Here is a 15,327-nt window from a genome sequence, read left to right as displayed (position 1 = left end):
ACTCGTTACCTAATATCATTGCAAGTGCGACTTCACCACATGACCTGCACTGGTTCAGAAAGGTCAAACATCAAGTTCTCCAGATGTAACTGAGGATTGGCAATAGTTACTGATACCTTTGGAGAGTGATCCAACGTTCATGTATCTGGATATGGTGAATGAATAGACAATAGGTGCTGGAGTAGGCCGTTCGACCCTTCGAGCCAGCACCACCATTCATTACGATCATGGCTGATCATCCACAATCAGTATCCTGTTCCTGCCTTATTCTCATAACCCTTGATTCCACTATCTTTAAGTGCTCTATCTATCTCTTTCTTGAAAGTATCCAGAGAGTTGGCCTCCACTGCCTTCTGGGGCAGTGCATTCCATATATCCATCGCTCTCTGGGTGAAGAAGTTTTTCCTCGACTCTGCTCTAAATGGCCTACCCCTTATTTTTAAACTGTGTCTTCTGTTCTGGACTCACCCATCAGCGGAAACATGCTTCCTGCCTCCAGAGTGTCCAATCCCTTAATAATCTTATACGCCTCAATCAGATCCCCTCTCATCCTTGTAAACTCAAGTGTATACAAGCCCAGTCGCTCCAATCTTTCAACATATGATAGTCCCGGACGCCATTCCAGGAATTGAGCTCGTGAACCTACGCTGCACTCCCTGAATAGCCAGAATGTCCTTCCTCAAATTTGGAGACCAAAGCAGCACACAATACTCCAGGTGCGGTCTCACCAGGGCCCTGTACAGCTGCAGAAGGTCCTCTTTGCTCCTGTACTCAATTCCTCTTGTTATGAGGCCAGCATGCTATTAGCTTTCTTCACTGCTTGCTGTACGTGCATGCTTGCTTTCATTGACTGATGTACAAGAACACCTAGATCTCGTTGTACTTCCCTTTTACCGAACTTGACTGCATTGAGATAGTAATCTGCCTTCCTGTTCTTGCCACCAAAGTGTATAACCACACATTTATCCACATTAAACTGCATCTGCCACGTATCCGTCCACTCACCTAGCTTGTCCAACTCACCCTGTATTCTCATAACATCCTCCTCACATTTCACACTGCCACCCAATTTTGTGTCATCAGCAAATTTGCTAATATTACTTCTAATGCCTTCGTCTATATCATTAATATATATCGTAAACAGCTGCGGTCCCAGCACTGAACCTTGTGGTACCCCACTGGCCACTGCCTGCCATTCTGAAAGGGACCCGTTTATCACTACATTTTGCTTCCTGTCAGCCAGCCAATTTTCAATCCAACTCAGCATTTTGCCCCCAGTACCATGTGCCCTAATTTTATTCACCAATCTCCTATGTGGGACTTTATCAAAGGCTTTCTGAAAGTCCAGGTACACTACATCCACTGGTTCTCCCTTATCCATCTTCATATGGACATGTTGCAGAACCTGTTGGGTAGGAGAAGTTCAGAAACAGAACAGCGATGGCTTCCTTCTGACTCGAGAGGGTCTAACTTTACTTTTTAATTGAAAAATCTTCAGGTTCATTTATAGTTCTTCACGGAGTATGAATTGTTGAACTTATTCAGCTGCATGTGTCCAATAAATTTCTTCAGATGTGAGGTCAAAGAAATTCAAAACTATTCCTCATCCTCCCACAGACTTTCTCTCACTGTTAAGGTGCCTACTCATGGACTTAGGGGATCCAGGTACATGATTATTTGAAGTTTCCATCCCATTTAAACAGTGGTTAAACAGTCTTTTGGCACGGCAGCCTTCATTGCTCAATTGTTTCAGTTTCGGAGTTGGGAAGTCATATTGAGGTTGCACAGGATGTTGATGAGACCTCTTCTGGAATACAATGTGCGGTTTCTGTCACACAATTACAGGAGGCATATCATGAAGCTGGCGAGCGTTAAGAAGAGGTTTACCAGGATGTTGCCTGGTATGGAAGCTTTGATTTATAAAGAAAGGTTGGATAGACTTTGACTTTTCTTGCTGGTGCTTAGGAGGTTGAGAGGCGGCCTGTTAGAAGTTCATAAAATAATGAGACATGTAGATAGTATGAATTGTGGTCGTCATTTCCCAAGGATGGGAGATTTCAAGACTAGGGAATGTTTTTAAGTTGGGAGGAGATAATTTAATAAAAAAAAATGCAAGGCAGAACTTTGCAGTGACTGTGAACAAAGCAATGGCAAGTTCCAGCAGAGAAACAGGTGGCAAAGAAACAGGTGACAGCCAGGCATGTGAGGGCTAATGTGTTTCGTTTGCAAGTGACATTCACCGCTTCACAAAGTGGAGAACGTTGAAGTACAGCAGCGACGGTGATTATTTTGCAGGATATTCACCTTGCAAATGGTTTTTCCGCCAGTATCCCTGATTACATCGCAATCGACAGGATGAAAGCTGCAGCAAGACGTGTGGAGCCAGTGGTGTAATTGATACGGCATCTGATTTTGAATTGGAAGTTTGGAATATTGTATCCTCTCTCACTCGAGTGAAGTTGACAGCTTTTCTACCCTTGCAAATTGACAGACACTCCCGAAGAGGAATGTCTGGCCAACGCTGTTTTTGTCAGGTTCCCAGCAGCTTAAGTGAATGGATTGCTGGGTTTTGGAAATTGAAAATTGAAATTAAAAGGTAAATGAGTAACTTGAGTGTGGGGCTACTTCAGCTCATTGTATATTTCATATCCCACCTCATGGCAACAGTACCCATTGTCAGGAGAAACTGCATGTGTTCCACACAAAGCTGCCTTTTGCTGGGAAACCTTGTGTACAGCAGGAGAAGCGGGTAGAACACTGTGTGTATAAGACTGACACTGAGCCACACATTAAACGGTAAAGATAACAAGTAAAGTTGGAAACTTGCTCGCCCAGCTGGCTTGTTTTCGTTCAGACTTTTCGTCACCACGCAAGGTAACGTCATGAGTGAGACTTCCGAAGAAGCGATGTTGTTCTCCTCCACTTGAAATTTATCCTGCCCGGTCTGTTCTGGCAACTTCTGTCATTTCGCATTCTGTTCTGTATGGGTTGTATATGGGGTCCAATTCTTTATGTTTGCCGACTGCATTATGGATTGAGAACCATGCCTCTAGGAATTCCCATGTGTGGCTATGTTTGGATTGCACTACTACGGTTATGTTGTCCCAGTTAAACTGATGGCCTTCATTATCCGGGTGTACTGATATTAGGGAAAGTTTGTCATGTCATTTTGCTGCCGGCTGATGTTCATGTACACTGACGGCTAGTTTCCTTCCTGTCTGTCTGATATAATGTTTGTGGCAATCGTTGCACAGTATTTTGTAAACACTGTCAGTTCTGCATGTCGTGGGTATGGTGTCTTTAATCCTTGAGAATGTTTGTCGTAGCATGGCTTTGGGCTTGTGTGCTACCGTAATTCCTAGTGGTCATAGGAGTTGTCAGTTCTGATATGTTCTTGATGTGTGGCAGTGTGTCCAGTGTGTTCGGGCATAATGTGTCCTCTTCGTGTTGCTGTTTAGTCAGTACCTGTGGATGAAATTGCAGGGATAGCCATTCAAAGCGAAGATTTTGTATTGGTGTTCTTCCTCTTTCTGCATAGTTCTGGGTCATTGCAATGAGTGGTGACCCATTTAAATAGTGTCCCAACACAGCTTAGTTTGTGTTCCACTGACCTGAGTTAGTTGCCAAATTAAAAATATCCGAGCCCCTCAAGGCACTGACCCGAGTTGTGATGTGCAAAGGACAACACACAAAGGAGGATCCTTGTGTGATTGATCCAATGTGATCTGTATGCCAGGGTAACAGTGAAGACTGGTCTTCAACACCCACATTGAACCTGGCTCCACTTGGCCTCCAGTCACCTCTCACAAACTACCATTGCCCTTCACTTTTCCTGACCTCCCCTCTATTCTTGTTTTAAACTGATTGCACTTCAGGCAGTTTCAGCTGGCATTGCTGCTGTGGAACTGTAACATGGAGTGAATTGATTTTGACTGATCAATGACATAATTCTGCTTCTCAAGATCAGTCAATATTTCAGATTTATTACTTTAAATGATAACCATGAACAGGCTACGACAGTGAAGGCACTGAATCGTAATCTCTGGACCAGCAGGAAAGATCAGTTTATGGCACTCAGGACACTGTCTGATTCGGCCTTGCATTCTCCCAACCTTCTGCACATGATGCCCCTCTGCTCTGTTGCGGTTTTGTTACGTCTTGATATATAATAGTCTCCAGTTATCTATTCTTTTGTTATTTCCAATACATGAGACCCTCTTTCCATGTCTTGTGCCTGGCTGCACAGCTCAGTGGTCAGAGCACTGTTCTCAGAAACAAGTGGTTGTGAGTTCGAGCCTGTGATAGTGTTTGTGCATCCCCTGCTTCAAAGGGCAAAAAGAGCCCTTTAAAAATTATCTGAAATTATAACAGTATCATTTCCTCCACAGACCAGAAATATGTGTGAATTTCCACATTGCTGTTTGTCCTTCCACTTGAGGAGGAGCATTTGGAATGGCAGGAAGCAGCTGGCATCAGTGATGTTTGGCTGGAAGTACAAGGTGAAGCAGGAAAACTGTAGGTGAGCAATGGGGGAGGAGCACAAACCCAGGGCATCCATCAAATACTTCCATTTGTTGCTGTAAATAGGTTCTAGTTTTGGAGTCTGGAGTGGGACAATAGAGCCAAGTGAGTGAAGTTCTGCTTTCTGGGGGTTGCTCTCTCCGAAAGCCTCTGGCACTCTCGGTGGAAGGTGTCCTTGTTAGTTTCCTTCTGTGGGTGAAAATGAGGTTCACTTCCCCGAGGGGGCATGAGCACAGTCTTCACACCTCAAACTTCAGTTTTGCTTGTTGATTCCTCAAAGTGTTGACCCAGAAACCCGCACAGCACACACTTCATTGGGGAGACAATGGCCTGAGGTTGTTATCACTGGACAGTTAATCCAGAGACCCAGATAGTACTTTGGGGACTTGTGTTTGAATCCAGTTGCAGCAGACGGCGGAATTTGAATTCAATACAAACCTGGAATTAAGCGTCTAATGATGAGCATGAATCTGTTGTCCTTTAAGGGAAGTAAATTGGCATTCTTGCTTACATGTAACTCCTGACCCACAGCAATGTGGTTGACTCTTAACTGCTCTCTGGACATTTAGGAATGTGTAATAAATGTTACCCTAGCCAGTGATGCCCTCATCCCGTGAATGAATTTAAAAAGTACGTCAGGAATTCCTCCTGTATGCAATGATAACTGATTTGCTTTGCCCAATCTTTATGCAGACTGAAGTCACTGGACTCTTGAAGTCAGTGACCTTTTATCATAATTAGAGCTCTCCCTTTCTGCTGGTGTCTTCAATTTCCTTTTTAGTGCCTTCTGCTAAAATTACCACACGAGTTAACTGGGGTGTATATACATCGACCACTGTCAATTTCTGTCCCTTGATGTTTCTAAACTGTACCCAGACTCCATTTCACCAGAACTAATATCCATTGTCATTACCATATTAATTTTATTCCGTAGCCAGTAATGCTAACCTACCTCCTCCTTCTTGTCAGTCCTTCCAAGAAACTGAATATGCCTGGAGCCCAGCTTCAGACATTGTAGATATTTTGGTTTCTGATTTACCAAAACATCCTGGATTCTGGAAAAATCTGAGTTCAGTAGAAATTAGCAGTTGTAACACTGCTATGTAAGAAAGAAGGAGGAGCAAAAATAAGGAATAAAGCCAGTTAACATGATTTCAATCAGTTGGGAAAGTGCTTAATAATGTCTCTTCATTAAGTATGTTTCAGCAATGCACTTAAAACAAAAATCGTATCATCTGATTAAATCAACGTGGTCAATCCAGAAGAAGACATTCCATGATGGAGACAGGGCAGTTGCAGGTAAGTTCAAGGTCACCCTGGGGCCAGGCATGTTTGACAATTTCATTCCTTTTTGATAGTCAAACAAGTGAGGTCGCAAAGAGGAAACCAACAGCTGCATAACACCTGGATTCCCAAGAGGCATTTTGTAGGGTGTCACACTGGTGGCTAATAGATAAGAGAAGGGCTCTGGAACTGAAGGTAATGTATGAGCATGAATAGAGAGTTGGTGAACATGCAGGACATAACAGGAAGTGTTGTTGTGACTGTGATGAGAGGAGTGCAAAGGATTCGAAGGTGAATATAAAGGTTAAATTAACTTCAGGGATGTTTTTAAGGGACTTTCAGGACAGATGAGACCATCCATCCTCTTGACAGCTGACCAGCCAGTCTGGCCACCAAATAAATTAATAGATGTATTGGTCACATGTGGGCAGGCCTCCTGGTGCCTTCACCTCCATGGGCAATATACCAGGAAGGCTGTTCAGGGAAGATGGTGAAGATGGGAAACTGCATCCATGACATGATGCCCACATTTACAAACAAGCCCTCCCCACATGACAACCGCGTACACGGAGATGAAGTGGAAAACAGCAGGTAACTGCTGGAACAGGTTTTGTGTTCTTTCTCAGGAAGGTTTTCTTTCAAAAAAGAATAAGCCCAGTGACGTCACAATGGTTTGCCTGTGATGTCATAAACACAAACAAGAATAAACAATAACTGCTGTGTGTCTTCACTTCATGTTGAGACAACGTGAGGTGAACATTGCAGACTTGTAGCTCTGCAGTTTCAAGTGCGAATCGCTTATTTCTTTTCTCTCCCTCATCAGTGTAATTAGAACTAACACGAATTGAAGCGGAGGGAAAGGAGCAATACCTTCGTGGTATCACTCTTGGTTGTGAGAAGAGTTTTGAGGTAATTTGAATTCAATATATACTGGACACTATTTGTAAAGAAATTGGATTTTAGTACGAATTTCAAAGACGGGAAAACTGGAAAAATGATGTGAATTTGGGGTAACCCGATTGAATTAATGTGTGTATGTTGTGGGTCGCAATGGTTCCAGTACTTGCCAAAACCAAAATTATATTGGCCACATTTTTGTGTCCGCTCTTTGATGGAGCAAAATGTTTCTTCTGGTCTTTGCTGAAGGTGATATTAGCAGGAAAAATGTTCATCTCGATGACCACAAGATCCCATTATCACAACAATTCGCAAAAAAAAACAAGAATGGAATTCTCCCGTATAAATCATCTACTACTTATCCCTCAGTGAATGTTGTTTCAATGGAAAAGCTAATCATTACCAATTGTTATTGATGAAAACGTGCTTTCTGCACATTAACCAGTGCCTTTCCGACATTACAGCAGCCAAAAAATAGTATTTAGATGAAAAAGGCCCTTTGGGAAATCATTCCAGATGTTCAAGGTGTTGGATTAGAGCAAAGCTTTGTTGAGTTTCATTTTGAACTGAAGTATCTGAAGGGTGATGTCCTGGCTGCTCAGCAGACAAGTTAAAATGTTAAATTGTTGAAGGAAGACCAAGTAGACAGTGAAGGCGCAAATGAATATTTGACATATGTAATGAGGCTGAAGTCAGCATATTTTTTGGTCTAGTATTTAAGTGTGATCGTACTCTTTCTCTTTTCATGTTGAATTTGGTTTTTACTTTTATGGTGTTTTCATTTGTCTTTTAGGTTTGACGATACTTCACCTTTCTCATTCCTCAGACTCCAACCCACTTTGATTCTGAAAGGTATGAGTTATCATTAATTTTTCACAAAGCACAAGCTTCAATCCAGTTCCTTGTCTCCCTGTGTTCAGTCAGGCACCGACTCACTTATTCCAGACCTCACATGGAAATTTGCCTTTCGAGACAATGGGAACTGCAGATGCTGGAGAATCCAAGATAACAAAGTGTGGAGCTGGATGAACACAGCAGGGAACTGCAGCTGCTTGGCCTGCTGTGTTCATCCAGCCCCACACTTTGTTTTCTTGGAAATATTCCTGCTCCTTTGTTCCATTTTCTCATACTCATCTGTGACATATTAAATTAGATTAGATTCCCTGCGGTGTGGAAACAGGCCCTTCAGCCCAACAAGTCCAAACCGCCCCTTGAAGCATCCCACCCAGACCCATCTTCCTTTCACCCACACACCCCTCAACACTACGGGCAAATTAGCATGGCCAATCCACCTAGCCGACACATCTTTGGACTGTGGGAGCACCCAGGGGAAACCCATGCAGACACGGGGAGAATATGCAAACTCCACACAGTCAGCCTGAGCCTGGAATCGAGCCCGGGTTCCTGGCACTGTGAGGCTGCAGTGCTAATCACTGAGCCACCGTGCCTCCCGTATCCGACGAGATTAAAACAGCAGCGGTCCATGACACCTGTGAAAAGTAGTAGTTGTCAGCCTTGCATCAATGACAGCAGCCTGACCCTGGAGTCAGACAGTTCTCAGTGTAATATCACTGAGCACAATGAGGACTGATGTGGCAGCCCCCTTTTGCGACCTTGACAGACTGAGCAATAGGTGACCCGACATCTAACTGATGTCTCTACAGTTTCCCAGCTGTTTTCTCCCCACTCCCCACACCGGGTTCGGTCTCCCACTGGGCTGACTGTGTCCCACTCACTGGACTGCAGAAGTGTGGACTCTGAGAAGCTGACTGCCTTGGGTGTCCATCTGGCAGAGCCCATTACCCTGTATTAATGCCAGAGACTGCTCTTGGTGAACCTATCCTGCATGAAGGCAGCCTCCCTTGCTTTGACTCTGGGTTACTCCCTTTAGATTCTGAGACAGTGCTTCCAGGGTGTGTAGAGTGATTTTTATTCATATATTGATGTGAAAGCTTTGTTGATTTTTATTTTGAGTGGCCGAAAAAGTCTGAATCCTGACGTCCATGTTGGCTCAGTTAGGATTTTAAAGTTGTGTTTTCTGAGCAAGAGCAACATGATATCAGAAGATCAAACAGATCATGGACACATGTAACTACACTGAAGTCAGCATTTTATCTTTTTTGGTCCAGTATTTAATTTTTTTATGGCAGTCTTTCTCTTTACATGTTGAATTTGGTTTTGTCTCTCATGATGTTTTCATTTATCTTATAGATTTGACTGTTGTTTCCGGTCAGTCAGCTTGCCGAAGCAGTCAGATTTCCGTCATACTACTCAGAATAAAAATGGTATGTACTGCCCTTGCTTTTTCACACACAACAAATTCCAATCCCCTGATTACTTATTCTTCATATTCCTATATACCATCCAACACTCACTCACTCGCACATTCTTCCACGATGTGCAAGATGTTTTATATATTTGGTCACAGATTTGTCCCGTTTCATTTTGAGGGAGCTGAAATGTTTGAAGGCTGATGCTCTCATCTGCTCACTTGGCCTTTTAAAGTTTCAGTTGTTCTAAGGAAGAGCAAGGTGATATTGAAAGAGTAAATAAACATTTGTGTTCACCATGAGGGTTTGCCCTTATCAACTTCTCCCCGTGCCTGACATGCTGGTTAAACAATCACCAGCTGTCTGTCTCTCTCTTGCTCATGTGAGCACAGCCCAATGATGTGGTGTGGTAATGGTGACTTTTTTTTCGAAGGTGGGTCACTTTGGAACAGACAAGCTGGGTTTTTTTGTGATAATCACTGACTGTTTATGTCAGGAAATATCTATTGCTGCACTTTTCAAATCCGAGCTACGTCCGATGGGTGTGAAATCTGGCGACAGACGTTTTTCCAAAAAATGTTGTCCATTGGAGGTTCTGAAGTTGGAGTCTGTTGGGTTCATTCAGAACTTCAAGACTGCCATTTATGTTATGCTAGTGTATTCACAGTAAATGGATAAATGGAGTTAAGAGAGAAATACATCATGATGTGATACAATGGAGCAAGCTCAAGAGACCTTATTCCTATGAATTCAAAAAATATAGTTTAAGTTCTGAGATATTCAGCAAGCAAACTGTAAGACAAATGGAGTAACAAAAGTCCGCTATGTACTAGGATAGAGATCTGTTCAAACTTTTCTAATTGGCATTAATTAAGTAAGCGACATGTGCAAATTCTTCTTTTCAATTTTAGACTGAGATAGAATAGTCACCCAATTTACATTCATGATGAACATAGAGCAACGATATAATCATGAAGAGGAATTGTGTCCCTTGATGTAGTGTAGTGGGGGTGGTGAAAATAACTGTCATGTTTTTCATAAATTTTTGACAATCATCATGACTAGAACTAACTTAAGCCACAAACTGGAGTGTGTTAATAGGGGTTAAGAGTGGGCATTAGATGGTGTTTCAATCACTGGCCACTTTCCACTGCTCTGCCACATGCTGTGCCTGGCAACCTTCAGTGAACAAAGTCCAAATTTGAACCAGATTTGCAAACCAATTCCTGAATTCGAAACAAGAAAAGAACATGTCATCTGTCAGGCAAGCTAGTGTGTTGTGGCATTTTGACTACGAGAGGAAAATAAAACAATGTTCATGTGGAACTCCACTTAATATTTGAAACCTGAATGTGCACATTTCAGTTGATTCTCTCCGCTGCATAATTAACTTCAACTCTTCCATCCTGCTTTTATTGACATATTAATATCTGCTTGAGAGATTTCCTCCATGCCTGTTGATTGCTTGCTGACTGCATGTGTACAATATACTGAGAAAACACACCAGTTTTGATTTATCGCCGCAAAAACTGTGCGTTGAGGGACCGTGATTTACTGCGCTCGATAGTATTTTTGTTTCCTTTTTGCTGGCATTGTGAAAACTTAGAACACTGGAGGGCACATCCTTCCATAGATATCCTGCCCTTTCTTCTGTTACACCGTGCAATGAATGGGAAGGAAAGGAGCGGGATGAATGATTATGAAGTAAATTTGAGTAGGGGAGCTGATAGCCTCTTACCACAACAGCAGAACAGATGGAAGGAATGAGTAGTCGGGTGAGAGAAAGGAACAGAAATTTCACCATTAAAAATGTTGAAGGCAATGTATTGACAGCTGGTAGCCTTTATTTTAGTAATGTATTGCAAACATTCAATAGTTTTGCTCTTTTAATATTTAAAGATGGACATTACATAATTTCTCTTACTGAGATTGTCATCATGGTCATAAAACATCAATTTATTTTTAATGTTATTTGTCTAACTGGATCAAAATATGATGACACATAAACAATTTGAGCTTCAAAATCTCCCCTTCCCCTACCGCATATCAATACCAGCCCACCTGGTCCCCGCCTCCCTAACCTGTTCTTCCTCTCACCTATCCCCTCCTCCCACCCCAAGCAACACACCCATTTTCTTCTGTCTAACCTCATCCCACCCCCTTGACCTATTTGACCTCCCCAGCCTGACCTATCCCCTCCCTACCTCCCCACCTACAATCACCTCTACTGGCTCCATTCCTGCCTCGAAACTTGTCTGTCTCCTCTCCACCTATATTCTCCTCTACCCATCTTCGATCCGCCTCCCCCTCTCTCCCCATTTATTTCAGAACCCTCTCCCCCTCCCCCTTTTCTGATGGAGGGTCTAGGCCCGAAACGTCGGCTTTTGTGCTCCAAAGATGCTGCCTGGCCTGCTGTGTTCATCCAGCTCCACACTTTGTTATCTTTGTTTGAAGGTTATGCTTTTCTGCAGTCATGCATTTTTATACTTGTGTGGGGTAAAGTTCTTAAAACGGCAACTTCATTTAATTGAAACACATTTTGTACAATTTTCTATGACTTGGAACAAGTCTTGGAAATACATTTCCTGTGAATACAGACGATTCATAATTCTGACAGAACCGGCCAGCTACTCTGGCAAAGTTGAGAGGTTCACATTGGATTTCAAATTTCAAATCAGGCTTCTTCAAGAGTGCTCCAATTCCCTCCTTTGCTGACATGCTCCACCCTGACCCCTGCCCAATCCCAAAGGTATATTCATCTGCTGACATGAAGGAAACTGAATTTGATATAGGGGTGCTTGATGTGATTTGAACTATGAAGTTCTTTGTGAGAGTTCTTAATTTCTTTTGCACACTCCACAGCATCAAGTATGATAACCCTTAGGCAGCACATTGGAAGAAACCTTGCATGGCATGAGTTGTGGAACAAAAAAAAACAGAGGTTTCCTTTTTCTTCAGTTTCTCCCTCCTTCTATTTTCCGCCAAGTCAGCAAACATTTTACGCCTCTCTGCTTTCCTTCCAGTTATGTAAGCTTGCTTTCAAGAGTAATTAGATTCCTCAAAACAATATTGTTCAGAAATGTGAAGTCAGTGATATTGTTAGCAGAGAATTCAAACAGGATTGAAGCCAGACTGTCATGTTTCCTGTTGCTTGCTGTGGCCTCGAGCTGTAGACAGAAGTTGCTGCACATAATTCCACATTTTCTCTGTTGTGGAAACTTTCTGGCCCGTCTGATGACTGGATTAAAGTAGAAATTGAGAAATAGTGGGTAGTCAGCTGGAGGGATTTAATATTAAATGTTTATTTACTTAAAATGATGGTTTAATATTCTTGAGATCGATACAAAATAACTCCAAGGCTCAAATTTCTGTTTTGCATGAATCTAGCTGGCCATGTTTCTGTGATGTTTTGACTTTAACTTTGTGTTTTTTTTGAATGGTTCAAGCAATACATGAAGTGACCAGCTGCTTTATCATTGGATTGAACATATTGTATCTCCTCATCAATGGTATTCCCCTCCAACCCTTCAATGCTCATATCTTTGCACTTCTAATTCCGGCCACTTTGATCTTGCCTGCATGCTTGATCTTCTTTATTCTGTCATTGGTGTGTTCAGCTACCCAGTTCTGGGACACTGTTCCAAAACATCTCCTCTTTGTCCTCAAAACCAATCTTTCTGACCAAGCTTTTGGTGACCTGCCCTAGTTTTAGCTTCATGAATCTTGGAGCGATTTTTAAATGATTATGTAAATGTGAAGCATTTTGAAATATTTCTACCATGTCAGAGATCTATACAAATAAACATTGTTCCTGCATCACATTTACTTTTTAAATTTGTATTCTCTGTAGGCATCAGGAGATGAGCTTCCATCCCATCTCACTGTCGATACCCCCAACGTTCAAATTCTTAACTCTGAGACCTCAAAAAGACTCGTCGAAAATTTTGTAATCGCTCTCATGAACAAGGAGCGTTTCTACATCCGCACATTCTTTTCGACATACAAAGCATATACCACTGCTGAAAGTGTGTTGTACATCCTCCTGGACAAGTGAGCATAAATCTTATGAGCATCTCCTTTGTTTAATGGTAATGATAGAAAAGTATGTTCTGTCGAGTAATTTTTGTTATTAATCCTTCTGGCAATGAATCGCTGAAACTAGCCGGATGGAAACAAACTCTCAGTAAACTGAGAATCTCCATCCAACCCTCAGTAAGGGAGACGATTTTTTGTTCATTGAAGACACGAACTTACCTGCACCCCAATCCCTTGGACGTTAAGCTCTGCAAATTTGGGCTTTAACTTTCATCCAGTTTCATCAGAAAAGTCCACATTTTTTAAAGTATTCTGGAGGATTTTATCCTCCACACAGATGGTTTTATCCTCCACCTTCTGCCTAAAATGTCCAGATTCAAATTCTATCTCCTATGTCATGTGTCATAATAAGTTTGAATAACTTGATTAAAAGTAATTAGACTTGAAGTCCTTCATAAAGAGAGACTGCAGTGGGACTGATGAGCTTGTTTGTTTGCAACAAGGCAAAGCAGTCCTTCAGCTCTCCTGTTTTGTGCCCCCATCGCTTTCCAATATCCCTGATCCCAAATGGTGGCACAAATCATGTTTAAGCAACCCGCTAGTGATTTGGGACAGAAGTGAATAAAACATACTCACAAAACATAATGCTGAGACAGGTGGCAATGTATTTTTGATTATTTTTTCGCAATAATGAAGCGATCGAGAACCAGTACAATACAACGATTAAAAAGTGTGGTGAATGTATTAGGACAATGTCTAGACCTTGGTATTAAAGATAAACAGTGACGTTGACTTCCTTCAATGCTTTTTATGTAGTTTGGAGCTTCCTACAACTATGTTTGGAATGTTTAAGTTTCTGCATGTAGTGAATGGAAAAATGTTATTTTAATTGAAAGAAGCCTATCAATTGTCTGTAGTAACAAAGTGTGGAGCTGGATGAACACAGCAGGCTAAGCAGCATCTTAGGAGCACACACACTGACGTGTCAGGCCTAGACCCAGCTTTTGTGCTCTGACGATGCTGCTTGGCCTGCTGTGTTCATCCAGCTCCACACTTTGTTAATTCGATTCTCCAGCATCTGCAGTTCCCATTATCTCTGATCAATTGTCTGTAAGTCTGTGTTGGGCATAACAATCAAAGTTTGGAAGCTGAGTTCAGGGTGAGGAACCTTCATTGCAAAACTGAAATGTTGGTCAAATGAATGTCTGCTTCCAACTGAAATATGCAGGAATACCACAATTTTGTAATAATGGGTGAAATGTTTTTCAAATGACATCAGTGATGGTTTCTCTTGTCACCTCAGTTTTTATACATTAGTTTTTTGCATGTTGGGTGAGGATTGAACAGTTTATGTACTTCACAAATGATGTTTTGGGGTAATTTATCAAAACTCAGTTCGGGAACAAAGCGATTCTCACCACTGCTGACCTTCAATTGATGTATCTCTGACATTAGAGGGATATCCCTGGGTAGGAAAATTTTCCCAAATGTGCTATGGTTATAAAATTTGAGAAAATCAGCAAATAACCAGAGATGATTAGATTTTTCTTCAAAGCAGTAAGCTGATGAGCTGGCTTTCATGAACCCAATGGGTTGCAGAAATCGATCCAGCTGGACCTTTCAAAAGTGAATTTGGGTTTTTCTTTTTGCCTGTTGCCAAAATATTCTCTTTCTTTGCCCAACTAAATAAATGTTCCAGCAGAATAATTCCAGCAATAAGCTTCTGAGTTTTTAAAAAAAGATGACCCATACTTGCCGTAGAATTTGAAACATCACAGCTCACTCATGTGTCTCATGTTATCTCTCAGAGGTGAGATAGTGGACAACGATTCTTCGCAGGTTATTACTTTCTTATTTGCTTTTGTGTTAGGCTGGTGGTCATCTTAGATGATGGTATTCTTTTAAAGGTAAAGCGAAAATTTCGTAAAACCAAGGAATCTCAGCAAACTGTGGTTTGTTGAAATTTGAGGAGTTTGGTTCTCATTAAACTCTAAGGTAGCTATGGTTAAGACAATCATCTGTTATATTTACTGTCTCCTCCTTTCACAATGTAGCTGTTTATTACTTTGGCTGCTTAGATCTCTAACTTGTCCATTGTCTTTTGGTGAAAGTCTCCATCTGCAGGGAGATTCTTGGAGTTTTTAAAAAGTCACCAACAAAATGGCTTCCATGCCATTCAAAAGTTCAAACCCATTTTACCAATTGGACAGATTTTGTGTTTAAGATTAGTGTTTGAGCCAACCATTTTAATTCGGCTAAAAGATCATCATAATTCAACGGATGTTTATAGCATCCGTTCACCTTACACGCACCCTACATT

General features: G+C 41.7%; 1 protein-coding gene across 2 annotated transcripts in view; it reads left to right on the top strand.

The window, feature by feature from the left end:
- Nucleotides 1-15,327, top strand: part of LOC132209117 (ral guanine nucleotide dissociation stimulator-like 1) — a 59,376-nt gene that overhangs the window by 2,258 nt on the left and 41,791 nt on the right. Inside the window, exons 2-4 of one of the 2 annotated variants that reach the window (XM_059644290.1) lie at nt 7,496-7,554; nt 8,914-8,987; nt 12,823-13,022. In XM_059644290.1, the coding sequence (XP_059500273.1) occupies nt 8,985-8,987; nt 12,823-13,022 (203 nt within the window). In that variant the 5' untranslated portion in view covers nt 7,496-7,554; nt 8,914-8,984. Of the gene's footprint in view, nt 1-7,495; nt 7,555-8,913; nt 8,988-12,822; nt 13,023-15,327 lie in introns of those variants that run through there. The other variant, XM_059644291.1, reaches the window with a different exon arrangement.

This window comes from Stegostoma tigrinum, unplaced genomic scaffold (genome assembly GCF_030684315.1).
Source record: "Stegostoma tigrinum isolate sSteTig4 unplaced genomic scaffold, sSteTig4.hap1 scaffold_67, whole genome shotgun sequence".
Taxonomy (NCBI): Eukaryota; Metazoa; Chordata; class Chondrichthyes; order Orectolobiformes; family Stegostomatidae; genus Stegostoma; species Stegostoma tigrinum.
Note: the sequence above shows the minus strand (reverse complement) of the source record. Positions and strands in the feature narration are given on the sequence as shown.